The sequence below is a fragment of the Chlorocebus sabaeus genome, chromosome 11 (genome assembly GCF_047675955.1).
Source record: "Chlorocebus sabaeus isolate Y175 chromosome 11, mChlSab1.0.hap1, whole genome shotgun sequence".
In the NCBI taxonomy this organism is placed as follows: domain Eukaryota; kingdom Metazoa; phylum Chordata; class Mammalia; order Primates; family Cercopithecidae; genus Chlorocebus; species Chlorocebus sabaeus.
Genome location: NC_132914.1, coordinates 63538276 through 63554521, shown reverse-complemented (window position 1 = coordinate 63554521; position 16246 = coordinate 63538276). Strand labels below are relative to the sequence as shown.

General features: G+C 38.4%; 1 protein-coding gene across 1 annotated transcript in view; it reads right to left on the bottom strand.

Moving 5' to 3' along the window:
* HELB (DNA helicase B) overlaps nt 1-15726 on the bottom strand; it is a 46004-nt gene extending 30278 nt beyond the window's left edge. Inside the window, exons 1-6 of the mRNA XM_008003930.3 lie at nt 15429-15726; nt 13181-13600; nt 11809-11978; nt 7610-8512; nt 4058-4235; nt 2846-2987 (exon numbers count right to left, since the gene is read on the bottom strand). Of these exons, the coding sequence (XP_008002121.3) occupies nt 2846-2987; nt 4058-4235; nt 7610-8512; nt 11809-11978; nt 13181-13600; nt 15429-15615 (2000 nt within the window). The 5' untranslated portion in view covers nt 15616-15726. The remainder of the gene's footprint in view (nt 1-2845; nt 2988-4057; nt 4236-7609; nt 8513-11808; nt 11979-13180; nt 13601-15428) is intronic.
* Nucleotides 15727-16246: the final 520 nt, after the last annotated feature.

Below are 16246 nucleotides of genomic sequence, written 5' to 3'. Positions count from 1 at the left end.
AGGTATGCATTATAAACAGTAAATGAGTTTTATAATAGAAGACAATAAAGTTATGGTACTACATGTTAGCAATCAGTCCTTAGCAAACTAATAGGATCAGGAAAAAAAAAATTATCAGAGGGTTTACTAGGCACCATTCTGAAAACCTGGTCTATTTATCTCTAGACCACAAAAGAACCATGCAAGGAAAGTATTATCCTTATTTCACAGGTAAACAATGTGAGGTTTAGTCAAGTATAGTGGGTTGCCCAAGGCCACAAAAATAGAAAACAGGAGAATTGGGAGGCAAATAGGCCCATTTTACTCCATATCCCTTTCTATTTAAATTAATTTGAACTGGTTCAGGCCTTTTCCACATGTTTACACTATATTCTCCTCCTTTCTTCTCTGTATATTCCACATATAATCCCAGTTTCCCAGCTGAACCAAGTATCCACATCTAGTTGCTTCTATTCCTTCCTCATCCTTCTTTCATTCTTATATTTTCCAAGACTAGCAAATCATATCAGAAAACAGAGTAAGGTATGGTTATTTGGAAGAAGACTGACTCCTTGACCAGACCTAACAGCAGCCTGGTCATCAGAGGTGGTGGTACCCTACTGTGTCTTCTTCACCCTTTCCCAAACAAAAGTGGAAAGGAACAGAGAGGGAATGAGGCTATTCTTGCTGGCGATAGCCCAGATTTAATTGGGACCTTAAGAATCATCACAGATTTCCTGTTTTGCTTCTGACCCAAGGCATGTAGCACCTTCTATCTCCAGGAGCTTTCCCCTGGTATATAGCAGGGATCCTTCACAGTCAATAAATATTTGAGCATTATGATTAAGACAAAATGATGAAAGGAGCACAGCTAGAACCAAATGATATTGAAAGAGTTACTAAAAAGAACTCCTGAGTTTCAGATAAAATTGAGTTCTGAGACATCTAATATGCTTTAGATTCCTCCAAGTTTCTTGGACTTTAAAATGACTAATCATCTACCAAAAATGGGGTGGCCTTTAGGTAGAAGCAGAAAGATTACAGGAAAAGAATATTCTACATCCAACTCCATTAGTTTTCTTAATGTCTTAATATGAACCCACACTGTCTACCCTATTCCTGTCAGTTCCTCCTCTACTCCCACAGTTTTAGCCACCAAGGTAGACAGAGGCTTAGAGAAAGTAGGTTTTGAATATTTTAGTTCAAGCTTGTCTGGCCCACGAGCCACATGAGGCCAAGTATGGCTTTAAATGCAGCCCAACACAAATTCATAAACTTTCTTAAAACATTATGTGATTTTTTTTTACGATTTTTTGAGACGGAGTCACGCTCTATCACCCAGGCTGGAGTGCAATGGCGCGATCTCGGCTCACTGCAACTTCTGCCTCCAGGGTTCAAGTCATTCTCCTGCCTCAACCTCCCGAGTAGCTGGGATCACAGGTGCCCACCACCATGCCCAGCTAATTTTTGTTGTTGTTGTTGTTGTTGTTGAGTAGCTGGGACTACAGGTGCCTGCCACCACGCCCAGCTAATTTAACTTTTTGTATTTTTAATAGAGATGGGGTTTCACTGGGTTGGCCAGGCTGGTCTCAAACTCCTGACCTCAGGTGATCCGCCTGCCTCATCCTCCCAAAGTGCTGGGATTACAGGCATGAGCCACTGTGCCCGGCTTAGGATTTCTTTTTTAGCTTATTAGCTATCATTAGTGTTAGTGTATTTTACGTGGGGCCTAAGACAATTCTTCTCCCAGTGTGGCCCAGGGAAGCCAAAAGACTGGACACCCTTCTTCTAGTTTCTGCTACATCCTACTTAGCAGATGTTCAAGCAACAAAACATTTTGTAAAAAAGAGTAAAAACCAGAGATACATTTTGGTACAATGACTAACATAGACTCAGTATTCAAAGGTCCCATTGTATCTAGAGATTTTAATACAGTCACACCGATTAACGATAGGGATATGTTTTGAGAAATGCATCATTTGGCAATGTTCATCGTTGTGTGAATAGCATAGAGTGCACTTACACAAACCTAGACGGTATAGCCTAGGCTACACATCTAGGCTATATGGTACAGCCTATTGCTCCTAGGGTATAAACCTGCACAGCATGTTACTGTACTGAATGCTGTACCCAATTGTAACACAGTGGTAAGTATTTGTGTATGTAAACATATTTAAACATAGAAAAGGTACAGTAAAAGTATAGTTTTATAATCTTATGGCACTACTGTCATAGATGCAATCTGTTGTTGACCGAACACTATGTGGCGCATGACTGTATTAAAATAAATGTCATGAAATAATAATGACTGTGATTTTCATATGTATGGATTATGGAGAAACCAAATGTTTGAGCTGACAGAGGATAACTCCAAAGGCTTATGGAAAGATGAAAGGAAGAGAAGGGTTCTTTTCTATTTAAGGGAAGTAAGATGCCATGGGTACCTCTAGGATTCATCTAGGAGTGAAATACCACATTCAATTCTTTTGCTTTCAGCTTTCTCCCACAAAAGTTGGGGGATATTTCTTCCCCAATTCTCCCTTGCATGTATTTCCAAATCTCCATTCCCCTTGGGCTTATTCTAGTCCTTAAGCTTAATACAATTTTAATTCATATACATACTTTTAAAATCAGGAAACCTTATCCATTTTTAAATTTCAATAATAACTTATGCTGGACCAGTAATGAAAAACATTAACTTAGCTTTTCTAACTGTAGGGCAAAAGGTTTATAGTTGAAGGACGGAAGAGTTTTGCTAAAAGGTATAGTAAATGTATTGTACTAAATCATTCTAATTCAAATGCCATTTTTTTTTTTTATTTCTAATACAACAGACAGAAAATGCAAACTCTTAGTAATATTATACCTTGTAGCATTGTCCACAATTAGCTGAGATTCTGCTCTATGGTTTGTCTTTAGCTCAATAGCACAATTTCTTGACTTTAGAGTCTCAAAAAGATCTTTCAGCAAGTTACCAGGTTCAATACTGGGTAACTGTCTAATGTCACCTAAAAGGAAAAAAAAAAAAAAAAAGATATAATAGGAAGACTTACTCTGAGAAAAAATACCCCCAAGATTGTTTAAAATTATTTAAGAGTTTAAAGTTAAATATTTTACAAGAAACAACATTTAAATAGTGTAAGATATAAAAATAGTAATAACACAATAAGGTGACAAAATCTAAATTGAACATCTTTCATACCTATAACCACAGGGAAACTGGGTCGAGGCATATGTTTTAGTCAACATATTAGAGGAAAAAAAAAAAAAACGAGCCTTAGACATTGTAGTTAGTCCCTTTTTCAATCATGTTCAATGTCTTACTGAATGTGGAAGAATCTATAGCCTCAAATAGATAAAATAAGTGTACAAAATATACAACAAATACATGCATTTGATAACAGATACATTTCAGTAATCTTATAGTGATGTTCTGCTCTATCAAAAATATTTTTTGCTTGCAACAAATAAGCCCTAAATATAAGAAAAACATGTACTGGGGGAAGCAGAGAGAAGGCTTAACCCATTAATAGAATCAACTGCTTAAAATACATCCTCAAGTACCTAAAAAAAAAAATAGTTTTTATATACAACTTGATTCTCCAATTGTGATTTTATTTTTTTCTCCATTAAATCATATGTTCTACAAAGCATGACAACCCAAGAGAATCTAACTGAATCTTATCAGAATTGGAAGAACTTAAGAGGCTGCTGAGGTCTAATTTATTAGCTTAGAATCATAAAATTACTTTTAAGTGGTCTATAATTCAAACTTTTTATTATTTCCAAATGATCCACATCCTGATTTACTCTGAATCTGTGGCACTTTTACTATATTAATAGCCATCATTTAGGTGATTAGCAGTAACCCTTCACAACCCTATTTCATTCACATCCTAGCCTGCTAATATCCTGGCCAAAACAGAACAACCCAAGCTGATTAGAAGAGTGGTCAGACTTAACTTAGTGTAGCTTTAGTATCAGTTCTGGTGTAAACAACCAACTAAGTGGTGTACACAACCAACTAACCACAATACTTTGAAATAAACATCAGAATTCCAACAATATTTTAACTTACCAAGGATAATAAGCTTAGAAAGTTTGGAGTGCTCACACAATAAATTTAAGACCGATTTGAAGATTCCTACAGACACCAAACTCCCTTCATCCACAACCAGAACTCTAACCGAAGAAAATTTCCATGGTTTGTTTGTGGTCATCATTGTTTGATTCCATGAATAGAAGCTATAATTGACCTACAAGCAAAGTATGGCATTCCTAAAGTCAGGTTATAAAATCTACAAAACCAATAATTAATAGCAAGTTATTTTAAGGCAAAACTCTTAAATTGGCAGGGGTGGGTGGGAAGTAGAGAAACACAAAAGTTATAGGGTTGAACATGCAGAACAGACAGACCAAATAAACCTAAAAATGAAAAAAAAGTCAGATTGTTCCAAAATCTCAACACTTCTCTCATCGTTCTTGAACACAGAAAGCTCCCTATTCTTTTCCATTCCCAAATAAACCTTGTGGCCATCTGAGACACGCCACTGAAGCCCTCCCCTTCTCCCAACCATAGCACTCCATTTTGAAATAAAAGCAGCGCTTTCTCAATCTAATTATGAAAATACTACTTTTTCTTTTAAGTATTCCAAACTTCCACACCTCAACTTTTTAAAAACTACCACCCTACCACCCCCAACAACAAACAAAAAACTACATTCTTTACTACAAATGTAATACTATTTATTGTTTTTTAAATATAGATGAGGAAAAAAATGGTTGTAAAATTACAACCAGAGAACATTCAATATTTTAGTGTATGTCATTCCAAAAATGTTTCTATGTCATCAGTATGAACATTTATAGGTTGAGTATCCCTAATCTACAAATTCAAAATCCAAAATCCTTAACTTTTTGAGCACTGACGTAACACTCAAAGAAAACGCTCACTGGAGCATTTCAAATTTTCAATCTGTATTGAGTACAGATTTTCTAAATGGTATCATATCACATCTTCATCTAATTTTTCCACTAAAACTAGATTCAACATGTCTATTAAGTAAAGCCTTCATATTTCCTATCCAAGTGCATCAATTCCCTTCACCAAAACCCCCTGTGCTTGCAGTAGCCATGTCTCACAACATTTGGAATTAGCCATTTCTTTTCTGTTATATGATATATTCAATTTATTATCCTAAAAATGCTGACACTTTTCACTGTATTTCCAGTGCTATCAGCTCAATACAGGCTCCATCTATCAGCACCTTGATGACTCCAATAGCTTTGCAGCCAGGTTCCCCCACACACAATCCCAGGATGGGATTGCCCCATAAAATACAAGGCATTCAGTTAAATTTGAACTTCAAATACATAATAAATGACTTTTTAGTATAAGCAAGTCAATGAATTATTTGATACATACTTATACTAAAAAATTATTCATATTTTTATCTGCTAAATCTGGCAACCCTAGTCCAAGGATGATAAATGGCACTCCAGTGCTCTTTCTGTGCTCTTACACGCTCTCCTGAGCCTAAACATAGCTTCAGAAATATTCTCTCAGCACCCCAAGCAGATATTAAGATACTACCAACTAATCAGAATTGACACATCGGATCAAACTTGGTAATAATCCCTTTCGGGTGTCCCCTTCTAATTCAATCCTTCAGACTAATCAGACATGAAGGCATAGTACAAAAAAAAACAAAACAAAACATAAACTGATCAGAAAACTCTCCTACCGATAAGCTACACTGAACATCTCTAGGTCTCCATTCATTCATGTGATAAATAGAGGTAATAGGCAAGATATGTAAGTGGCTCATGGCTCTACGACTCTATAAGATCTTCCTTAAAACTTCATTTCACTTTCTTGCTTAGGAACCTAAATGGCTCCCTAGGAGACCAAGTTCAAGTTTCATTGTTAGTGTGCAGCATCTGTAATAAATGAGGAAATAATGATGCCATGGAAAGAACAACAAGCTGGAAGGCCATTTCAAGTCCTAGTTCTACACCTAACTGAGATCCTGGGCAAGATGTTTAACATCCCCAAACCTCAACCGGCTCTTCTGTAAATGTGGAGATAACATCACTTTATCAAGCATGTAATGAGATAAGTCAAAATACTTTACAAACTTTAAAGCTCGAATTAACTGTCTAACCCAAGTTTAATTTCCACTATTCTGTCAGACACGGGCTTCATTCCAGTCAATGAAGTCACCCCAAAACCCTCTATGCACACTATGATCATATTCCTCAATGCCTTTGCAAAGGCCTTTCCTGTAAGTCCAATGTCCTTCCCCTCACCTGAGTCTCCATGGTCCTTGGAGTCCAATTCAATGATTACCTTCTTTAGAAATCTTCGAACTACCAAGTTTCTTTATAAAATGGCAGGTCAGGGCTAGGGCTAGAGGAACCTCTCCAACTCTTTACAAGCTTAAACTCCATGATTCTTAATTATAGCCAATACTATTTTTTTCTCAAGAATGTTAATTGATTTGAAATTTTTATTGTGTGACTACTATGTGTCAGGCACTGTTCCAGGTGGAAGAAATAAAGATTTATACCAGATGAGCAAAGTCCTCACTTTCATCCTACAAAATATAAGCCTTTTACTTCCATTTCCAGTGCTACTCAAAATGTGGTCTATGGACTGTGACATGTTTGTAACCAGCCCCCTGAGAAACAGATACTGTACCAGGATCTAAACTAACTATATCATTACGCCTACACTCTAGTGGGACTGATTTTTTTGTTGTTGTTTTTAGACAGGGTCTTACTTTGTCACCCTGGCTGGACTGCAGTGGTGTAAACACGGCTCACTGCAGCCTTGACCTCACAGCCTCAAACAATCCTCTCACTTCAGCCTCCTGAGTAGCTGGAACTACAGGTGTATGCCACCATGCCCACCTAATTTTTTAATTTTTTGTAGAGATGGGGATCTCACTATGTTGCCCAAGCAAGTCTCAAACTCCTGAGCTCAAGTGATCCTCCCACCCTGGCCTCCCAAAGTGCTGGGATTACAGGCAGGAACCGCAGCACTGGACCCGATAGTTTTTTTTTTTTTTTTTTTTTTTTCATAAGACTTTCTCAAGGAAGGAAGCAGTGCACTGATTTACTTCTACCATTAGCTCCTTTCTCGTGTAAACTGGTAACAATTTACAGACTGGCTGTTTTGAAAAGCATTGATCTAAATGAATAGTTACCGCAAGACAGGGACCCAGGAGACATTCAATAAATACCTACCGATTGCTTTAAGAAATAAGTTTGTCTTTAAGGTAAATTTTGTTTGTTTGTTTGTTTTTTGAGACGGAGTCTCACTCTGTTGTCCAGGCTGGAGTGCAGTGGCGCAATCTCGGCTCACTGCAACCTCCGCCTCCTGGGTTCAAACAATTCTCCTGACTCAGCCTCCCAAATTGCTGGGACTACAGGTGCGTGCCACCATGCCTGGCTAATTTTTTGTATTTTTAGTAGAGATGGGGTTCCACCGTGTTAGCCAGGATGGTCTCCATCTCCTGACCTTGTGATCTGCCCGCCTCAGCCTCCCAAAGTGCTGGGATTACAGGCGTGAGCCACTGCGCCCAGCCAACAAATGTTTTATCTACAGATGAAATGTCAAAGGTTTTACCTGACATAGTGTGTAGGCATGAAGACCAGTTTTCTGTCTTAGTAAGCCAGCTGCTTTCCCTGTAGGTGCTGTGAGCAAAACTTCTATAGCCTTGCCCGCCTCTAGTTGACTTTGCTCAGTAAAGGTAATCCATTCTTCTGAAGCATTCTGGTCTTGTTCAAAATCTTCACAGGCATTTTTTACTTCTCTTTCTTCCAACTGCTCTATATGCTTAAAAAGACGGCTAACGATTGTGGTCTTCCCACATCCACCTTTCCCACTTATGACTGTCACAGGATTGGAGCAAATCATCTCCAAAGCAGCCACCTGATCCCGATCCAGTGGAACTTCAACCTGATCCTGATCCAGCTGAACTTCACTTATTTCTGCATTAATTTCATTTTCACCATTAGTCCAAATACGGTCACCACTGTCCTGTGTGTCCACAACGTCCACAGGATTTTCTAATCTTGCTTCATCAGGTTTGCTCTCATTCAATGCATCATCACTTGAATTCTCAGGTTTTGTGGTGTGAATAGAAGCAAGCACCTTTTTGACATCGACACACAAACGCCAAGGAGGCCTCTTCATCAGGTCACAAATTGAAAAGGCGATGGCTCTTTCAGCCTGGTAAAGGTCGTAAGGGAAGACACAGGCCTTCTCATATGTCACCACACCAATATCCTTCAAAAACTTCAGAGACTCCGAAGCAGCATGAAATGACATATGATCTGACAATGTCAAAGTTAAGTCATTCACTTCAACATATGTGTGTCCATGTTCTCTACATATCTGCTTCAGTTTGGAATACATTATTAATGCATTCTTCTCCAAATCAGTCATCAGCTGGAGAAGAGACTCGCACTGACAAAATGCTATCCAACTTGCCTCACATCGCAACAGTTTCCACTCTCTGTAGGTTATCTTTAAGAAATAAAGTTCAGGTTGGTTTATAAACATCATAAGTGTTTATGAATATGTTCTTTATTAATAATTTTTTAAATCCCAGAAGACATGAACTTCAATGAAATTTGCAGAAAATACCATAGATCACTAATTTTTTAACTGGCTGCACTGTAATTAGAGATCTATAAAATTTTTAAATAAAAATTATATTTTATCACACTAACACACAGTTTTAAAAGTGAAATAATACTATAAGGCTTATCACAAAGAATATGAATCCTTTCCTTATCTTTTCACATGCCTTCTAAAGGTGACATCTGCAACACTTTAGTTATTTCTTCCAGAATTTATCTCCATATTTCTAAGTACTGTAGATATTTTTCCTTGATTTTTAAAAGATTTTAGATATGTATTATTAACTCCTTAATATGGAAAGTCTATCTCTATGGAAGGTCATTCTATTTTATACCATTACCTCCACAGGTGTTTCTTTGGTTCCTATATTTGAAAAATGTTGTAGTATACATTTTGTTCAATTTTGGTTAAATAGGTATTTATTATGCTTATGCAAATAGGATTCACAGCTGAGTGACAGGATGTACTCTGCTACATTAAGTTTTGTGTTGAACTCAGTGTGTATCATGAAGTTAACATCTGCCTCATTTTCTTGGCTTGTTTAGTTTTCTACGTGTCTATCAACAATTCTGCCTAAACTCTACAGAAGAGATAGAACTCCCTTCACTATAATCTACTGAGCATATCATCTATCGGCTCCATTTTTCCTTGATGGAGACATCACTCCTGAGCCCTCCATACCTTTTATGGGCTGAACTGTGTCCCCTGCAAAATTCATATGTTGATGTCCTGTCCTAACCCCCAATATCCTCAGAATGTGACTATATTTGGAGACAGGGTTTTAAAGAGGTAATTAAGGTTAAAGGGGACCATTCACCTCATTGATGAGGTCCTCTGGATGGGCCCTACTCTAATATGACTGGTATTCTTATAAGAAGAAGAGATTAGGACATAGACTAGCAAAAAAGGAAGGCCATGTGAAGACACAATGAGATATAATAACCATCTACAAGCCAAGGAGAGAAGCCTTGGAAGAAATCAACCCAGACTTGTAGCCTCCAGAACTGTAAGACAAAAAATTTCTGTTGTTTAAGCCATCCAGTCAGCAGTACTTGTTCTGGCAGCCCCAGCAAACTAACACAATACTTGGATAGTGGTTTACATGCTGAATGGTGGGACCTCAGGCCTCCTTTTTTTCTCATGAGTCCCAGAATGCTGCAACTAGGCTTAAACTCTCCATGTACAATTCTTCTCTGAGAAGAGTGACTGGACAGGAGAAAACACTTCCAGATCCTGACATGGGGAGAGGGAAGGGACTGTTCCCTAATGAAAAACCTGAGTCACCACCAGATAATCTCTGCCTTATCCTCACCTGGTATCCCCAAGCCTGGATGCTCTCAGCTGAATGGCATCAGGCAAGAGAAATCTTTATCCTCTTGCTAGGGTGGGAAGCAGTAATCACTTAACGCCCACAATGGGGAGAGAATCTGGGACTTCAACAGCTCCTTAAACAGGTGTTCACTTAATCCAGAAGGCAGAAAATACAGTAGCTGATATGTAATGCTTTAATTTTTTTTTTTTTTTTTAGAGGAGGTAGAAGGCCAGGTGCGGTAGCTCACGCCTGTAATCCAGCACTTTGGGAGGCCAAGGTGGGCAGATCACTTGAGGACAGGAGTTCAAGACCAGCCTGGCCAACATGGTGAAACCCTGTACCTACTAAAAATACAAAAATTATTTGTATTTTTACAAATACAGGGTGTGGTGGCACACGCCTGTAATCCCAGCTATTCAGGAGCTGAGGCAGGAGAATCACTTGAACCAGGTGGAGACTCGAGTGAGCAGAGATCACACCATGGCACTCCAGCCTGGGTGGGGAAAAAAAAACAAAAAGAAGAGGTAGAGAGAAAAGGATAGTGGCAGGGAGGGAAGAAGGCTGGCCCTAGGATCTTGATAGATACAGCCTCAAACTCATTTGACCACAAAGAAAAACGCAAAGTCTGTGCTTCACCAGGAAGGCAGTGAGCCTAGCAAGAGTGAGAGTAAGGGCTTGATTGCATCTCCGTTCTACACTGGTAAGGTCTCAATAAATGTTTATTATATTAGCCTAACACAAAGTGTATTGTTAATAAAATGTTATATAATTTATTCTTGAAATGTGAACAGGCTCCAAAGACCTCTAAAGAGCTAAAAAACAATCTTCCCTTCTTAATATCTCTATAAAGAACATTGGATTTTACAGGGTTTTTTTAAACAAAAAGGTAAATTATTATTATCTGCCTTTTTCATATCATTGCTCTTCCATTCTTCTCCACTGAATAAATATATATAATAATCTCATGTTCCAGAATCTCATCTTTAAAAGCATACTGAATTTATAGACATTTTATGTAAGGGAAAAATTCCTTATTCCAGTATTTCTCAAACTCAGCATCTGCAAACATTCTTGAGGTTCCAAGAATTTTCTCAGAGTTTCTCAATTGTATTTTTCTTTGGAAAACCACCTTATAACCAAGAACTACCAAGATTAAGTACCACATTTGGTTTCCAATACCACTGGAGCCTCAGTGTGTCCCTTTACTACTCATAGTCTCTAATAATAAGAACAGAAGTGGATTCATTTATAAATGATGTTACTGTATAAAATAAAAATCAAATGGCATCATGATATATGACATGAATAATGAAAATTGTCAACAGTTCAAACTGGAAGTGGGAAATTGAGTTGCACGGCAGAATGGACTTGCCAAATTTGTAAGAGTTTTTGACTTCAATGAGATCTATACTCAAGTTGCAAATGACAATTTAATTACAGGACATTGGTCACATTAAATTATACAACTAAATTAATTAATGGTCACATTAAATTATACAACTAAATTAATTAATGGTCACATTAAATTATGGTAAATAATGGTAAATAATGGTCACATTAAATTAATTAACGGTCACATTAAATTATACAACTATACAACTAAATTAAATTATACAACTAAATTTGAATGTCATCAATTTTTTTCAATTACAAATGTATGCAACTCTATAAGTTGCATAACAACTTATAAAATGTTCTTATGCTATAGCCATAAGAAGTTTATGTACAGTTGCAACATTTGAATAAAAATAAATCAGTACTGGGGTCCACACAAATTGTTTTCCTTTGGAAGAGAAAGGAAAAACTGCCAAATTTGAAACCAGGCCTTACACAAGATTACTATATGCTGAGCAAATGTTTTACTTACTTTACTAAATCCAAGTTTCCACGGGTGTGTACCTAAAATCTCTTCTATCTCTTTCAACATCTCTTTAGAACCTGACCCTATGAGCCATTCAAAGTGTCGAGGCAGAAGAACTGGAAGGAATTCCATTATTTTCGGAAACTGCAAAGCTGTCATTACATTTCTAAATGGAACTACAAAATATCAGAAAAGAACAAAGTAAAACATTAATGAACCCAAAGAATAACTGATTTGAAGTACTTTTTCATTTTGCACAACCAATTCAAGAAATCCAAGTCAAAGACAGATGAGTACATTTGCCTTAACCAGTAAGACAATTTTGATCATATTATGACAATTGCTTTTGTACTGAGATGGTTTTCATTGTGTTTAACACCAAAATTTATGTTCTTTAAATGCTTAAATAATGATTTCTTAGCCTTTTGTTTCCTACTGTCTGCACTACAACAGAACAAAAATTCTGACTCAATTATATAAATTTAAAGCTAAGGATATAAAATAAATAATTTACATAGTAACCTTTATAATCATTTTCTATAATCATAATCTTTTGTCACTGAAGTCATTTATTGATGTACCATCAAATTTATTTGATACAATTATGAAATGAAATATTCCATATATATGAATGCCCAGATAACAAATCATATTAAAAATTATTTGAAACCATTTTGGACTGAAGTATTTCCTAAATATATTATTCATATCCTTGTTGTTCTTCTCTATCTCTTTAAACAGAATAATTTACAACTGATTTTTTTTTTTTTTTTTTTTAACTAAGACAGTGTCTCACTGTCACCTAGGCTGGAGTATAGTGGTACAATCATGGCTCACTGCAGCCTCCATTTTCTGGGCTCAAGTGATCCTCCTGCCTCAGCCTCCCAAGTAGCTGGGACTACAAGTATGTCACCACACCTGGCTAATTTTTAAAAATTTTTTTGTAGAGACAAGGTCTTACTATATTGCTCAGGCTAGTCTCAATCTCCTGCGCTCAAGTGATCCTCCTGCCTCAGTCTCCCAAAGTGCTGGGATTACAGGCATGAGCAGCCACCACATCTGGCCAGCAACTGATTTTTTTTTTTTTAATTAATGATTCAAGGTAATCTCTATGAGTACAAAAGTTAGAGAAAGAGATAAAATCACAATTTTAGAGGTGGAAAGGAACTGGAAGGATTTTAAAGATCAGCTCATATAATCCCTTCATGTTATAGATGAGAAACCTGAAATATCAATGGCATACTCCAAAAGCAACATAAACACATTTTTCACCAAATGGATTTTTAAAAGGAATACTATGCTAGTGGTAATATTTTAAACACTGTAGTCATTAAGTATGTCAATTTCACTGAAACTTGATGATAACAATCACACTTACTTTTGTTTTCCAGAGGAAGGCTCATCTCATTGTCTGGGAACAACTCTTCCTGACCATTCTGTGCAGGCTGCTTTTGATCTTTCCTTCCAGTTTCCTTGTGGAAAGTTCTTAGTGTTTCCCTAAGATTTTCAAAGTTTAGGTTTTCGTAGTTTGAGACCTCATTTACCCAAGTTAAAAATTTATTAATAACATCACTGGAGACCTCACACTCTTTAAGAAAGAGAGCACAGATATGTTTTTGATTTGGTGGTGACATATCAGACTGTAAAAAGTAAGACGGAAATCCTTGAACTTGATATTGATAGCTCCTTGATCCCATCACAGGCTTTACTTGTACCTTCACTCTCCACCAAGCACCTGTTATTGGAAAACGTCCCAACACTTTACATGTCTCTTGTGTGTTTTCATCAGGAATTAAAACTAAAAAAAAACAAGCAAACAAAAACCCACAAAAGTTAACTCTGGAGATTATTTAGAAACCATTTCCTCAAAGTTTTATCAAACTTACCACTATCTTTTATCTCCCTACAGCACTCTCTAAAGATGTCTGTTAGGGTGCCTGTAACACTGCATTCTGCCTACCTCTTTTTCTGTCTCCCTCTACTACACTGTAAATACTAAAACAGGACACTGTTTCGTTTGTCTTTGTATTCCAAAAGGCAAGCACAGTACACAGCAGGTGTCTGCTGTTCCTCTTCTAAAACCAGTCCCCTCTCTGCTACTCTGACTTCAGCCAATACTGGCCTTCATGCAGTTTCTTTAAAATGCCATGGCCCTTCACTCAAGTTATTCCATCTGCCTTAACTGATCTCCCCCTTACTGTTGACTACATTTACTACAGACCTCAGCTTAATTGTCACTGACTCAGAAAAGTCTTCCCTGAATCTCATGTATAAAACCTGTCAAAGCACTATTTAGCATTCCTTCTAAGCATTTAGTAACATTATAGTTACTTCTGTGATTGAAGAATGTTTGTTTAATACACTAGAAGGTAAGCTTCATTAAGACTGCAACCTTGTTATTATATTTTTCTAGGTTTTCCCAGCACCAAACATGCTAGCCAGTCGATGATACTTTAGAATGAATGACCAAGCCCTCCACAAATACTTGAAACTTTTCTGCCTAAATCTGTACTGTCCACCTACATGTGGCTATTTAAATTAAAATGTAATAAAACTAAAAATTTGTCTCCTCAGTTGCACTAGCTGTATTTCAAGTTCTCAACAGTTACATATGGCTAGTGGCTATTATACCAAACAGTGCAGATATAAAACACTGCCATCATCATGGAAAGTTCTACTGAACAGCACTGATCCGCACATTAAAATATTTTAAGTCTCAGTCACAAAGTACATATAACGGGTATAACTTACAGCACAGAAAACTATCTTATAGCACAGGAAACTACTTACACAAGGTTTACCCGAACCACAAGGTTACTAACACTAGTTAATAATCATCTGTGCACTGAGGTGTTCCTTGTGTTTTGTTTTGTTTTTCTTTTCTTTCTTATTACTATTATTATTTTTTTGAGATGGAGTTTCGTTCTTGTTGCACAGGCTGGAGTGCAATGGCGCGATCTCAGCTCACTGCAACCTCCACCTCGTGGGTTCAGGCAATTTTCCTGCCTCAGCCTCCCAAGTAGCTGGGATTACAGGTGTGCGACATCACGCCCGGCTAATTTTGTAGTTTTGTTGTTGTTATTGTTTTTCTTTTTTACTAGAGACAGGTTTCACCATTTTGGTCAGGCTGGTCTCGAACTCCTGACCTCAAGTGATCCATCTGCCTCGGCCTTCCAAAGTGCGTGAGCCACTGCACCCCGCCTGTTTTGTTTTTCCAAGAAGCTGAGGAAGAACCACGTATTTGACTCCAGGCAATATAGGATAATAGTTACAAGTTCTCATTCGATAGAACTTGAGGATAAGCGGTCAGAAAGAAAAATAAAAGTGCAGATTCTGGGTGGAAATAGAGACTCAACATACACTGTTTCCTCATGTGTAAAACTACCTCGAAGGACGAACATTAAAATGAAAATAATTAATACAGCAAGCTTAACACATAGCATGTGTCCAGTTAGTCACTGCTACTATTATAGTTAAAATTTTACCCTAAGTAGGATGAAGCAGCTAGACCACTGAGAAGCTAAATCTGTTAGCAGCGACTGGGTGCCTTGCTCAGGGCAAAGCCAGAATGGGACGCGCTACGTTGGACCCTCCAACCCCATCCCCGGGGCAGGGGGCTTCCTCACCGCGGATGCACCCGGGGAGGCTGCCAGCCTTTACGCCCCCACTGCAGAGCTCTTCGGCGTCGATGAACACGGAGTCTTCATCCTCCTGCACGTCGTCGTTTAGGTAGTCTTCGTCCTCCTCCACCAGATCCTTGGGTGGAAGCAGAGGTCCCTGAAGTTGGCGCAGGCACCGACTCGACCTGGCCATGCTTCTCCTGAACTCAACCCAAACAACTCGGAAAAACCTTGGCTAATTGCACGGTCATGATCAGCCAATCAGTTCCACGACTGTAAGGCCATCAACTTCCGGGAACGGCCTGGCGGCCGCCCCTTACGCAAAAACCGGGCGGTAGCGAAGCTCCGCCCCAAGTTTCCAGGGATTGCCGCGGGGAGGGCGTGTGGAAGGGGCGGGGCCAGGCGGATTAGGGGCGGGGAAGGGAGAGCGCGGGGCGGGTAGATGGGCGGGGCTTCCGCTCGTTTCGGAGCACTGTGCCGGGAGGTGAGAATCAGGAAGGTGCCGGGACGAGATCTGCACTGGGGAGTGACAGGCGTCGCACCTGCAGAACCTCCAGTGCACGGTATCTCCTGCGGAGAAAGAACGCGGAGAAAGTCCACTTCTGAGCCTGAAGAACCCGGAAAAGCAAGCCCCACCCCAACCTCCCCAAAACGAAAGTATAGCAGATGCCCTTCTGGAATCGGATCTAGGGCAAGAACCCAGAATTGTCTTTTTAATGTACATTCCGGGCTGTCCATTTTGATGTTCAGCTAGATTTGGACACCACTGGATTAGATGACATTCAAAGTTCTTTTCATCCTTTCGTCTGTGAGTACGCCCTGGT